The sequence below is a fragment of the Ictidomys tridecemlineatus genome, chromosome 2, assembly GCF_052094955.1.
Source record: "Ictidomys tridecemlineatus isolate mIctTri1 chromosome 2, mIctTri1.hap1, whole genome shotgun sequence".
Classification (NCBI taxonomy): Eukaryota; Metazoa; Chordata; class Mammalia; order Rodentia; family Sciuridae; genus Ictidomys; species Ictidomys tridecemlineatus.
The window spans coordinates 112,104,564-112,118,141 of record NC_135478.1 but is presented as its reverse complement, the minus strand read 5'-3'; the positions used below and the strand labels follow the sequence as shown (position 1 = coordinate 112,118,141).

The following is a 13,578-nucleotide window of genomic DNA, read 5'->3' as shown; positions in this document are numbered from 1 at the left end:
CTTTTGCACTATATTGAGTAGTTGTGACAGAAACTATATGCCCTGTAAAACCTAAAATAATTTATTATCTATTTACAAACAGAAAAAATTTGGGGACCCTGGGACTAGATGATTTCCAGAAAATTTCTAGAGTCTCTGATTTTTAAAAAAATAGTTTATATTTTTGATACCTTATTTTAGCTATTTATTTTTATGTGGTGCTAAGGATTGAACCCAGTGCCTTAAACATGCTAGGCAAGCGCTCTACCACTGAGCTACAGCCCCAGCTCAAGTCTCTGATTTTCTATTAGGCAGTTCTGCAATTTCACATCTGTATGCTCAGTTGTTTATATTTCTTCCCCATCCCACTCCTCTTACTTTGGCCTTTTTTATGTGCTGACACAGCTGCCACTGTCCCAGAGCAGAGGACTGTGACCCTGGATGTTGACGTGAACAACCGTACAGACCGGCTGGAGTGGTGCAGCTGTTACTACCATGGTAACTTCTCCTTGAATGCAGCCTTTGAGATCAAGCTACACTGGATGGCAGTGACTGCTGCTGTGCTATTTGAGATGGTGAGAACTTCATGCATCTGATTAGGGCCTTTTTTTGTTCACTTCTCAGAGGGGAAGGGGGCTCTTAGTAGATATCTCTTTAATTATTTGGTTCAGGCTCCTATTACCTTTTCATCCTATTGTAATAGCCTTAAGAAAATTAAACAGTAAAAAATTCAAACGGGGTACGGGTTAAGGTTTCTCAACCTTGGCACTACTAACATCTGGTGCCAGATAATTCTCTGTTGTGGGGTGCTGTAGGGTGCATTTCTGTTGTGCATTATAGGATGTTGAACAGCATCTGGCCTTTTCCACTAAATGCCAGTAGCACACTTCCACAGTGATAACCAGAAATGTCTCCAGAAATCAGCACATGTTCCTAGGGAAGGGGAAGTATTGCCTCCAGTTAAGAATCAGGGGGTCTATGCTCTGGGACTTCCATCTAAGAGTAACCACAACTACCATTTAGTTTAGTGTACTCCTAAGGAGATTCTCTGCATAGACAAAATTTTGCTTCTTGTTTTTTTAATTGGGATGGTAATGTAGGATGCATGCTTTTTCCACCCAGTACCTGTATGTCTTCCAAATCAGCACAAATAAATCTGCCTTATTTTTTGTTTGGGTTTTTAAAAAATCATTGCTTTTTTTTTTTTTTTTTTTTTTGGTGGTGGTGCTAGGGATTGAACCCAGGGCCTGCCTTATGCATGCAAGGCAAGCACTGTATCAACTGAGCTATGTCCCCAACCCCTTTATTTTGTTTTTAAGGGCTACAGAATTTTGGGTTATTCCATAATTTATGTAACCAATTCCTTGTTAATGAGCATAACTGCTGTTAATATGTGAGTTCTCAAACAAGGGTGATTTTGCTTCTCAGGGGCATTTGACAATATCTGCAGACTTTTTTACTTATCAAACATGATGAGGGTAGGAGTACTACTAGCATCTAGTGAGTAGAGACCAGGGTTGCTGCTCATTATCCTAAAAAGCATAGGACAGTCCATAAACAAAGAATTAACTGGCCCAAGGTGTCACAAATTCCAAGGCTAAGAAGCCTTATTTTAACTAGTCTTTTTGCCTGTCTTTCCTCCCTCTGTTCTGCCTTGGCCTGACTCTCTAATCAGGACATTTACTCCTCCCATGCTAAGAAGTAAGTCATCCCTGGCCATTGCCCATCCTGGTCCAGTGCCTATTAGAATAAACACTCCTTATCCAGGCTGCCAGTATCTTCCTGGAGCCTTCCTCAATCATCATCACAGTGTGCTACTCCTATTATACACTCTGATTTACCCTTCAAGAATATTTTTCTGTGGGTAAGCTGAGCCTGACTACACTCTAACAACAGCCTAAGCATTTCATTACACAGCTGAGAACATCTGGGAAGTTAAAAAAGACATACCTTATATATAATCAGAGATATGATAAATTATTGTATAATGGTGTATTAAGAATTGTAATGCAAAAACAAACAAACAAACCAAAAAAATAATAAAAAAAAAGAGTTCACTGAAAGATGAAAGATATCCTAAGAGGAATGAGCACAGCACTGACTAGAAAGTTTTATTGTAGTCTTGGTTTGTCCCATAAGATACTGTTTCCTGGGGCAGAGTTTTGTGTGGGTCTTGTCTGCCTGGCACAGTCAGCCTGAATATATGGTATTATCATCTTTAAGACTCTTCCCTCAGAAAGACTCACCCAGGAAGTATCCTAAAGACCCAAGTCAAGCTAGGCTCGTCCAGCACAGCTTACAAGGACACCAGCCTCTCCCTAGCTGGTTGACACCAGGATGATGCTCCCTCCAGGCAAAATTAACCCCTGACCCACTAGGCATCAGCATTTGCCTTGCATGATCTACCTAATGATCCTATCTCAAAACAATAAGACCATAGTAGTCACATGTACACACACAGTTGGGCAGAAAAAAACATGTTTTTTTTTTTTCCTCCAAGGAGTTTAGCAACTATCTTTAAAAAGTATACATTTGATATCTATACATGTCAAATCCACTCAATGCTGCTAATGCTTTAGGTGAAATTTTACCTTAAGGCAATGTTCACATTTGTTGTGAGATTTTATAAGGATAAATATTACCTAAAATAAAAATGTTGTTGACTCAGTCTTAGGAATTAATTTGATCAAACCAGATATCTTTGTTCTGTTGTTACTAGAGTTCCTGGGAAAAGATCTAAGAATAATTCCCTTCAATTTTTAACATAATTGTATTTGTGTAAGTTAAGGTATGGCCCATACTGGTTTTTTTTTTTTTTTGGCCAGGTCCAGCTGGGATTGTAGTCACTCACCACAGTGTCTAAATAATTTTTAACCTGTAGCTGAGAGGCTGAGGTGAGAGTATCACCTGAGCCCACAAGTTCAAGACCAGACTGAGTAACATCCCAGGACCCTGTTTGGGGGGAAAAAAAAAAAAAGTAAATAAAATAATATTTGACACAGATCTCATCTGTATCCCAGAGCCTCATCTGTCAGCTTTTTTTAATGGCTAAGTATTGAACCCAGGACCTCATTGATGCTAGGCAAGCACTCTACCATTGAAACATACATTTCCAATTTCAGTTTTTTTTTCTTTTAAAAGTATACATTGGTTTTATGGTTAATAAAAGTATCACAAAAACTCAAATTGTTCCATATAGGAAAATGTTATTGATGGGAAGAAGTATGTCTTTCTGCCCCAGTAATTCTCATTTTTGGTCTTCCATCATATGGCTTGGGGGAATTTCCCAGAGAGTGGTTCTGATTCTACTTGTCAGTGCTGATCACTTTTGACAGAGGTTACCAGAGTCCTCTCCACCCTCTGTCATATTCCTCTCAGCCAGTTTAAGTGGATTTTTTTTTTTTCCTATTTGATGCTTTGGACTTATTAAATTCCTGATACAGGGTAATTTAGCAGGACTTAACCTATATCCTGTGACCTTCCTCTAGTATACAACAGAATAAGAAGGGTTTTAGTTCTGTCCAGGCTGTTTTTTTTTTTTTTTCAAAGAAAACTCTGATGTTGTAGAAGCATGGGCCATGAAAAGGAACTTTTGTTTATATCACAGTTTTTTTGTGTATATATCAAGGAAGTGAAATTGTACTGTTTTTTTTTTTTGTCATAGGCCTGTTTGTAACAGGGGACATGTGTAAATGAACATACCAATCACTGCATGCCACAGCTCTGGCAGGTTTGCTCCTTGGGAAGTATTTCTCTTGTCAGCAAGAACATGGAGATGACACTCTTTTTTCTGTACTTTCTGCTAGGTCCAAGGTTGGCATCGAAAAGCTACCTCCTGTGGCTTTTTGTTGGTACCGGTATTGGAGGGTCCTTTTGCACTTCCCAGCTACTTGTATGGCGATCCCCTGCGAGCCCAGCTCTTCATCCCGCTCAATATCAGCTGCTTACTCAAGGAGGGCAGTGAACACCTGTTTGATAGTAAGAGCTACTTCCTTCTGAATGTCATCTGATGAGTAAGGCATCTCTCCTTAAGGACACCTTTCTGGCTATCTAATCATCACAGGCTAGTGAAAAGGGAGAGCCTTTCTACAAGGACCCAAAAGGATCTGGATTTCTATCTCATTCCTCATTTAGCAACTGGGTAACCCTGGATAAATCACTTAATATCTCTGAGACTCCAAATCCCTTATTCCTAAAACAGGATTGACCAGAGCTGCCTTGCCAATCCCAAAGGCTATCTTAAGACCTAAAACCCTGGTGGGAGAGGGCATCATGCCCTGTAACTCTCTAGCAGTACTACTGTCCTCCCACACCCTCCTTTCATTTGCTCCAGCCTAGCTGGCTTGGGTTTCAGGGATTTGAACCTTGTGGGAGGCTTATATATGCTGTTCTGTGTAAAAAGATCCTAAAGAAGGGTATTGAAAAGCAAAACAGGAAACAAGTTTTATTGGACAAAGCTGCAGTGTGTCAGCCCTTGGAGCCTTGAATGTGGCTCAAATCCTGCATCTCAAGGAAGACAGTAGTACTCATCAGTTCAGAGCCTTTCTCCCAGAAAGAGGGTCATTAGTCAGAAAGGGAGCACATGGGACCCACTCTGACCTACCATTTGACCATAGTCCATCAGGTTTATGACAGATTAAAGGATGAGCTCTACTTTATACAGTACATCATTCTTTATTACCATGCATTCATTGCAGATGAACTTATTTGTATAGCTCCTACGAATCTTCCCATGAGTTCACAGATGTTGTTTTTTAATATGAAAAGCTAGAGTTGATGCCAATATGTCAGGAGTCCTGGGATATAAAGATTATGAATGGGAAAGAAGTAACTTGAATGTAAGGGAGATGCTTTCTTGCTGGGCTCTTGTAAGTTTTTATCATGGCTGGCAGCAGAAAACCAGCCCAGAGGGTTAGGAGGTTTTGCCAGGTGGAGCAGGCCAGTTTCAGTGTTCCTGAGCTTTTCATGTGAGAGGCAGCTCTTTTGAGCATATAACCTTCTAGAGGCCTATCTATGTTTTTGTTTTTTTTTTAAACTATTTTGAAGACTTTTTTTAATGTGCCAGGTGAGCCCCTTCCTGCCAGAAGTCATGGACTCTGAGATACATAGAGTTTACAGAGTCTCCACCTCCACTCTTAGTGAAACAGCACAGAATAGCTCACGGGACTGCATTAGAGGATATTTTTGTGCAAGTCGATGGTTTTTCTGGCCATTTGTAACCCAGTCTTTAAGACCAGCATCCTCGGTTTGTTGCCAACATAGAGTCCCGGTTTAAAGGAATAAAGCCTCAAATTTAAGAATCAATTTTCCTGCTTCTGGGCCTCCTTCTGTTACTGCTGTTGACCGGTGAGTCCTTGCTTCCCCAATGTTGAAGAATAACACCAGAGAAGCACGCCGAGGCAAGGTTGGAGTGGAAAGTAGAGGCTTTATTAAAGGACAGCAGAAAAGACTTCTCCGGGAGGAAGAAGGGGACCCAAGAGATGGAATCCGTGGAAGTGCAGTTGTTTCCCCTTTTTATAGTTCTTTCAGTGATGGAACTTAGGTGGGAAGGTGGGAAGGGTGGGGCACAGGTGGGGCAAAGAAGTAATCTTTATTAACATTTCTTTGGGATGGGCTCTGGGCCTTAGGCTTTTCCGGACTTCATTAACATTCCAAGAGTTGTTCTGCTTTTACCGGAATTCATTCTTAACTTGGCCTCCATTTTGGATCTTACTCAATATTAGACCTGATTTACCTAACTACACTGACTACCTAACTTTAAATCTGGCTTCACTTCTGTTATCTCTGCTTTTGCTAACAGTGAATTCAGAATCTTAAAAATCTGAAAAGCATGTGCTGTCTTTGTGTGTTTTCCCATTAAAGCCAAAACCATTTTCTTTTTTTCCCTATTGTTCAGAATCCTCAAATTTTCCTTAGGTAGAAAGTTCCAAATATGAAAGAATAACGAAGCCACCATAGGCATCCCTACTTTTGGGGTTGACTGTGCAATGGCTGCCCCAGCCCTCAGCACTTTCACCCCAAGAGCAGCCCAGGCTCTGCCGCCTGTTGCTATGTGACAGCCTGTTCAGCTCTCCCGCCTCACTCAGCTCTTGGTCCACAGCAGCAGCCTTGCAGGAGTGAGGCTGGATAATGCAGTGGCTGATGGTGAGGGTACCCAAGTGCTCTGTTTCTCCCCACCACCCTAATTTCCTTTCAGAAATTCATTTTCATGTTTACTTGTTTCAATTCTCTTATCCCTAACGTGGAGCTTGTAATATTTTCTTTCCCTCTAGGGAAATGGAAGATTGGTAACATAAAAACATGTTTTTTGTTGTTGTTGTTGTTGTTTTTTAGAAGCAGCTAATATGCATTTAAGATTTGTCTTGTTTTTGTATTTAAAATGCTCTTTTCAGCTTTTGACATGAGATATTATTATTATTAAGCAGTTCACACTGGCTCCTGAGGATTCATCACTTTACTGGATCCTGCTGTAGCTCAGGGGAGGACATAGTGAACACATACATGTCCTTTCTTTGACCTTGGGATGGAGGATGATCTTCCCAAAAGAGGTTGTGTGGAAAAGCAGCTTATGCTTAACGAGCAATAACTGCTAAGAGTAATTAAGGGCGCAGAAACCCAAATGCAGGCAAAATCTTGTGATCACAAATCAACATAGAATCTTTTGTCTTACAGGCTTTGAACCAGAAACATATTGGGATCGAATGCATCTTTTTCAGGAAGCCATTGCACACAGGTTTGTCCCTTAGCAAGAGGCATTAGTAGGAAGGAATCCATATTTATCTCCAATAGCAATTAGCAAAGTGAAACCCAGTTTGTTTTGTTCCTGGGGAAAGGGATCTCTTCCACTAATGACAGATTAACTACTTATATCCAAGACTCTTCTGAGATAAGCACTACCCTGCCAGTTTTTTGTTGTTGTTTTTTTTTTTTTTTTTAAGACCTCATTGCCTTCTTTCAGTTGAGGGAAGATTTTAGAGCTCTCTCCCTAGCCTCCAATGAGAGCCTCAAGCTATTTAGAAGATAACACAAAATGGAAATATATAAAATTTGAGACCCTTAACACATGTTGAAAAGTCAGCGAATGGTTAAAAAGCAATAGATGAGCTTATAAATATTTCTTGACACCTAATATGTGTGCTAGGGAAAGCCTTCCCTAGGCTTAGCTGTCTCCCCCAGACTAGACCAGCAACCACACTGTCTCAGTATCACTAAGTTGGTGTCCAACTGCTACTTCATGGTGAAAACCAAATCTCCTATTTTTGCTACATCTTGTTCAGTGTCATGTGAAATATACCTCCCCTAACAGGGATTCCCAGGTCTTTTTACTCTAATTACTCCATCCTTTTCTCCTGAACACTGTACCAATCTGTTACAATGATTTGGGAGCCCTGGAGAGCAAAGGTATGCATTTTTCCCTTTCACTATGCTTAGCACAGTGCCTTGCCCAAACTGGCTGTTTTTCTTGCCATTTTTCCATGGAGTGAAATTCTAAGGGGAATGTGGCTCTAAAATGATACATTTAGCCCATTTACAAGGTCCATTTTAAAAAAAGCTATGAAAAGTGTCCACCTTCCTTGGATCCCCTCTGCTCTGACTCCTATCTCCTTTAACTTCATCTGGGTAGCTGGGTGAGATTAGTACAGCCCCTTCCCTGGAATAGGAGCTCCTCGCCTTCACTGTAGTCCTGCCTTACAATTCTCCCCAGGTGGGCAGTGAAATAGTCAAGGACTTGTGCTGTGTAATTAATTTTTTTTTTTTAAATAAAAGATGTTCCTGGTAACTTAAGAAAGAAATGAAGCAAGAATACTCTGGTCAGGCTGATTCATGCTGAGTAAATCATTGAACTTGATTGGAAAGTAGAGAGGAAGCAAAGGCAAAATCCAGACCATTCTTATATATATGATAGATTCAGTTTGTAGATGAAAAAGCTTGCAGTGCATATTTGCCTATCCAATTAATTTGCACATTTGATTTCCTATATATTTTTTTGTAAATTCTTAAGGAATACCAGAGTAATGCCAACTTCTTGGATAAAGGCTCCAGCTCTCCTGTACCCCAACACCTTTCATCTCCTGGGGAGCTCAGCGCAGAATAGGAGACAGGAAGCTTATCTCCTTAGCTCTGCCTACATCACTGCCTTTGTTACGTAAAACTCTCAGGCTTAGAGGGCAGGCGCCACATCTGTTAGCACATCCTTTATAGCTCTTAGCAGTTAGGGCTATAATAAATGTGCTTTATGGAAATAGAAGAACCAGAAATAGAACAAGTTATAGATGAATAATGGCTCCTCCTGCCCATTTCCAGAGTGCAGCAAAGCAAAGAATCCCAGGTTGTTGTTCCTCACTTTTAAAGAAAGAATTTCAATTGAGATATTTCATTCTATTTCAATTCAAGGCCTTTATTGAGTACTTTCTAGATGCTTAGCCAGAGAACAATGGGGAAGGGGGAGAAGTGTGACTAAGGTAAATTAAGATGGGGAATGTATGTGGGTGGGTGTTGTAGCCAAATAGCACCTGGGATAAATTCCAGCAAGAGACAGAGGGAAGACATAGGATGAGATGGGGGAAACCTACAGTGGGGAGGGCTACTAGGATAGCTGGGGATGTGGCAGGAGAGAGGGTTGGCTGTATGAAGAGTGTATCAGGTAGAGGGGCTTTCATTCATTGAAATCATATGGTTGACCCAGGAGATGAAAGGTGTTGGGGCACAGGAGAGCTGGAGAGCTGCTTTATGAGTAGGGGTGGAGGTTGGGGAGTAGAGAGGGTGAAATAAAGCAGCCTGCCTGGTCCACCTGGAATGAGATCTTTTCATATACCTTTATCTCAAGCAGTTAGTCTTATTAGCCACTCTTTCCCCTTGTCCCTCTAGCTAAGGAGACCTTAACCAGTATACTTTCCTGTCCTTCCCTTAGGTTTGGATTTGTACAAGATAAATATTCTGCCTCTGCGTTTAACTTCCCTGCTGAGAACAAGCCTCAGTATATCCATGTTACAGGTGAGGAACTATGAGCAAAAAGGTTGACTAGGGAGGACTCTGGCAGATGCATGAGCCCTGAGGGGCCTGGGCCTGTTTAGAGATCCCTTTCCCTGTTCTGAACTTGTGGTGGCAGAAGCACCTCAGCCATCTCCAGGTGCCTTCCTGGTGGATACTATACAGGCCCTGCCTTTTCCCTACAGGAACAGTGTTTCTGCAGCTGCCCTACTCCAAGCGCAAGTTCTCAGGGCAGCAGAGGAGGCGGCGGAACTCCACCAGCTCCACCAACCAAAACATGTTCTGTGAGGAACGGGTTGGCTATAACTGGGCCTACAACACCATGCTTACCAAGACATGGCGCTCTAGTGCCACAGGGGATGAGAAGTTTGCAGATAGGCTGCTGAAAGACTTCACAGATTTCTGCATCAACCGTGACAACCGACTGGTTATGTTCTGGACGAGTTGCCTAGAGAAGATGCATGCCAGTGCCCCATGAAGCCAGGCCATACAGGGCTTAGAAGGCTGTGCACATGTTGGGGGCCAAGCGTTCAGGTCAGGCTCTGGGTGTCAGGTGTCAGTTTGCCTCTGCTGGTGTGTAGGGGCCCTAACTTTTTTGGGCTCCCACAAGTATTCTAGAGGAGAAAGAGTTGGGCAGTAGCTGTTTGCTGCCACCACCACCCAGCTCCCATCAATAAGTGCCCAAAGCAGGTGGGAGGCACAGATTGTCCATGAGAGGGCTTTAGTATTTGGCAAAGGGGGCAAACAGTCCCTATGAATGTCTTTGGAGAAGGGGTGCTCCTGTTAGTATCATTTTCCTCCACCATCCATGGACAATTGGAACAGAATCTGCTGCTTCCTGCCTAGGAGTATGCACTGAGTGTAAGAGAATTCTGTGAAATAATGTACCATAGACTCAAGCCAACTGTATATACCTGTACATACCCGAAGGAAATAAAGCTCCACGTGCAGCATCTCTATTGCCAGCTTCATTCCTGGCAGCAACAATCCCACATGGAGTGGGAAGTCGTGCCTGGTCTATGCAGTAACCACAGATGATGAAGACTTCAGAATGTACTGCCTCAGAGAGGGGCTGTGGGTTAACTAAAAGATTTGTTTTCATAGGCCCTTGGGCAGAAGTAAGTTGCTTCTGATCAAGACTAGTGAGCAGATAGTACCATGCAATAGGTAACTAACTGTACACTTTTGCTATTGAAGATGGATCTTGCTGAGTATGCCCCATTCTGGCATGCAGACATCATGGCATTCTGAAAAAAATGTCTAAATGCCTCTATTTAATTCAACTTCAGTTTGGGTCCTACTATTTAACAGGACATGACTCAGCATCGTGCCTCAAATGATGGGCTGGGGGCTGCCGTGTGGGGTTTGGGAGTCTCAAAGGTGAGAGGGACTATAGTAGCCACTTCTTCCTCTTTCATCTCTCCACCTGGAGTTAATCACATACCCTGTTTATTTACCTCCTCGATTCTACAAATCCATCCATTTCTTCCCAGGCCTTTGAAATCCAGGCCTCCTTTGCCTTTATCTTACATTCCTAGGAAAACTTAACTTGCCTCTGCTTTTGCTTCTGGCCATTTTTTACTAGGAAGTAGGGGGCATAGTTTTAAAAAACCACTCCAATTTTGTCTGCCACTTATTTTAGAATTCTTTGATGACTTGAACTTCAAAAACCATAGATTCAGTCTATGGATGTAGCTCAGTGGTAAAGTGCTTGCTTGCCTAGCATGTTCTAGGCCTTGGGTTTGATCCCTAGCACTGCCCAAAACAAGAATTTGGCCTGCCCAACCTGCTCTCTGGGCTATTTCTAGAGCCACCCTTCCATTATTCAGTTCCTAGAACTTAGACTTGACCAACTCAGAACCTTTGCACACAAGATCCATCTGAACTTTTTGCAACTCCTAAGGCGTATTTGAGAGAACGGTTTTGTTAATACATGTGAAGATGTGGTGGTTAATTCCTGACCTGGAGCCTTTTTCCCCCTTTCCTTCCCTTGGACAAACCATTGCTCCTAAGTATCAGTCTTTTCATCTATAAAATAAGAAGCTATATCTTGGGGTAGTTGGAGGAGCCAAAGACAGATAGATGTGAAAGGATTTACTAATGAGAGATAGTAACAGTGATTTGCTCTCTGGTGGCTCTTCTCACATTTCTGGATAGGAGTCTTCTTCATGCTCTCAAGCCAGCTTCCTGAGTGATAAGTGCTGGCACAGCTGTTGGTGCTCTGTTCACACCATATAGAATGACCACTGGTGTTCCTCAGTGTCGAGTGTATGAGGCTATCATTTGCCCCTACTTTCTGCCACTCTTCCAGAGATGATGCAGGAGAACAGGGACAGAGAGTGATCTGGCAGAAGAATGGGCAGCTGGTGAGTTAGGATACTGTGTCATTTTTCTGTCAGAGCTGGACCCCAAATACACCAGCCCATGAGCCCCAGCTTCCTCTTTTTTTTGGTATCAAGGGTTGAATTCAGGGGTATTTAACCACTGAGCCATATCCCTGGCCCTTTTTATTTTGAGGCAGGGTTCTTGCTAAGTTGCTTAGGGCCTTGCTAAGTTGTTGAGGATGGCTTTGAAGTTGCGATTCTTATGCCTTATTCTCGCAAACTGCTGGGATTACAAGTGTGTACCACACGCACCTGGCCTCTACATTTCGATTTTTGATGGGTATTTCCTCCCACCCACTTCTGCTAGCCAGAATCTTGAATCTTAATTCAGTGTCTTCTTCTTCCATCATCATTCAGTTTTCCCACCTATCCATCCAAACTTTTTCTCTGACCTGCCCACCTCCTTTCATCCCTGCTGCCCAGGTGCAGAGAATGGATGATTTGGTTAAACATTGATATGGTTTGAATGTATCCCCTGCCTCCAAATTTCATTTGTAGTATCATTAAAATTTGGGTGGTAGGGCTTTTGGAATGTACTAAGGATTAGTGAGATCATGAGGGTAGGGCCCCAAGGATGGCATTGGTGACTTTATAGAGGTGGAAGTGAGACCCCAGCTAGCATGTTATCTCTGTCTTGTCATGTGATGATGCTCTTTGTTCTGTTGTGATGTAGCAAGAAGGTTAGTATAATGTTCTTAGATCTTAGTGTCCAGAACCAGGAGCCAAATAAACTTTTATTCTTTATAAATTACCTAAATTTGAGTATTTTGTTTTGGCAACAGAAAACAAACTAAGATATTTGGCAGATGTGTGCATTCAGACCAGGTGTATAGATGTGGATAACCATGCCTTGGTATAGATGAAAAAGTATCGGATTTGGCAAGAGGACCTGGGTTTGAATTTCAACCTTGCCATTTGTTAGCTGCAAAAATTTGGGATGGTCTGTCTCCTGAGCCTATTTCTTAATTTCTTCCCTTTCTTCTCAACCCCTGTACACATACACCCACACACACACACACTCACACCCCTCCTATTGTTGCTCTTTTATGCAGTGACATTGTACTTATCTGCTGACCATTTCAGCTCACTTGGCTGGGTATTTCCTGAAAACAGGTACCAGACCACCAGTCTCTGTGTATCTCCCTTGCACTATAAATTCTGGCGTATACATTTAATAATACTTGCCATTAATTTCTATTTCCTATTTCCATTTCTGCTTAGACATGAAAAGCATCTAGTCAAACCCTGGGATGGGTTCTGCAAAACTTATCTGTTATGTGTTCATGGTTCCCTTGGTAGCTGGTACCCTTGTGTGAACTCCTTAGATGAGAGGGCATTACAGGGCAGGGCCCCTCTTAGGTGATTGGGTCAATCTGTGGCACTTTGTGAAGCTGGATCAAAGGCTCCTCTGCTTGTTCCACTCGTGAATCTGCTCAAGCTGTAATACTGGCAAATCCTACCACTGCAGGACTGGCTGCGTACTTTGCCATAGGCTGCTATGGTTTGAATTGGTCCTAGAGTTCATGTATTTGAAACAATTCTCAATGCAGCAGGGCTGAGAAATGGGATGCTTCAGAAGCCATTTGCTCATAAAGACTCTACAGTCATGGGGTTGGGGTTGTAGCTCAATGGTAGAGCGCTTGCCTCGCCTGCATGAGGCCCTGGGTTCAATTCTCAGCACCACATAAAAATATATTGTGTCCACTAAACAAAGAGAAAAACAAACAACTCTACAGTTACTACTGTTACTATGGGAGTGGCTTGTTTATTGCTAGAATTGGGATTCTTAAGGTGAATTCAGCCCTCTCTTGTCCTCTTGCTTTGTGCCACAAGATGACACAGGAGAGAGGGCCTCACTAGATACTAGTACCTTCACATTGATCTTTTTGATTCTTGAACTAATAAATGTATCTTCTTTATAAATTATCTTGTCTCTGGTATTCAGTTATGTATGCACAAAACATTCTAAGACACAGGTCCAAGCAAAGAGAAAATGCAGAAGTCCTTATGTAAAAACCTGAAGGAAATTGTTAGTATACGTACTGAATTATGAAACTTTTCCCCTTAAAACATTTTATTTCTTATACAACATAATACAAGTATTGAAGGTATATGAGAAGTAACATAAATTTATACATTATAAATAATATTTTTGGTGACAACCTTTATATTCTACAAAAACACTTTCCCAATATTAGCTTGATATAAGTTTTTTTGGCTTACT

General features: G+C 41.9%; 1 protein-coding gene across 20 annotated transcripts in view; it reads left to right on the top strand.

The window, feature by feature from the left end:
- Depdc5 (DEP domain containing 5, GATOR1 subcomplex subunit) overlaps positions 1 to 13,280 on the top strand; it is a 155,764-nt gene extending 142,484 nt beyond the window's left edge. For 19 of the 20 annotated variants that reach the window (XM_078039550.1, XM_078039548.1, XM_078039545.1 and 16 more), the window contains 5 exons: positions 385 to 554; positions 3,786 to 3,957; positions 6,652 to 6,712; positions 8,891 to 8,973; positions 9,156 to 13,280. In XM_078039550.1, coding sequence (XP_077895676.1) covers positions 385 to 554; positions 3,786 to 3,957; positions 6,652 to 6,712; positions 8,891 to 8,973; positions 9,156 to 9,448 — 779 coding nt within the window. In that variant the 3' untranslated portion in view covers positions 9,449 to 13,280. The remainder of the gene's footprint in view (positions 1 to 384; positions 555 to 3,785; positions 3,958 to 6,651; positions 6,713 to 8,890; positions 8,974 to 9,155) is intronic. The other variant, XM_078039552.1, reaches the window with a different exon arrangement.
- Positions 13,281 to 13,578: the final 298 nt, after the last annotated feature.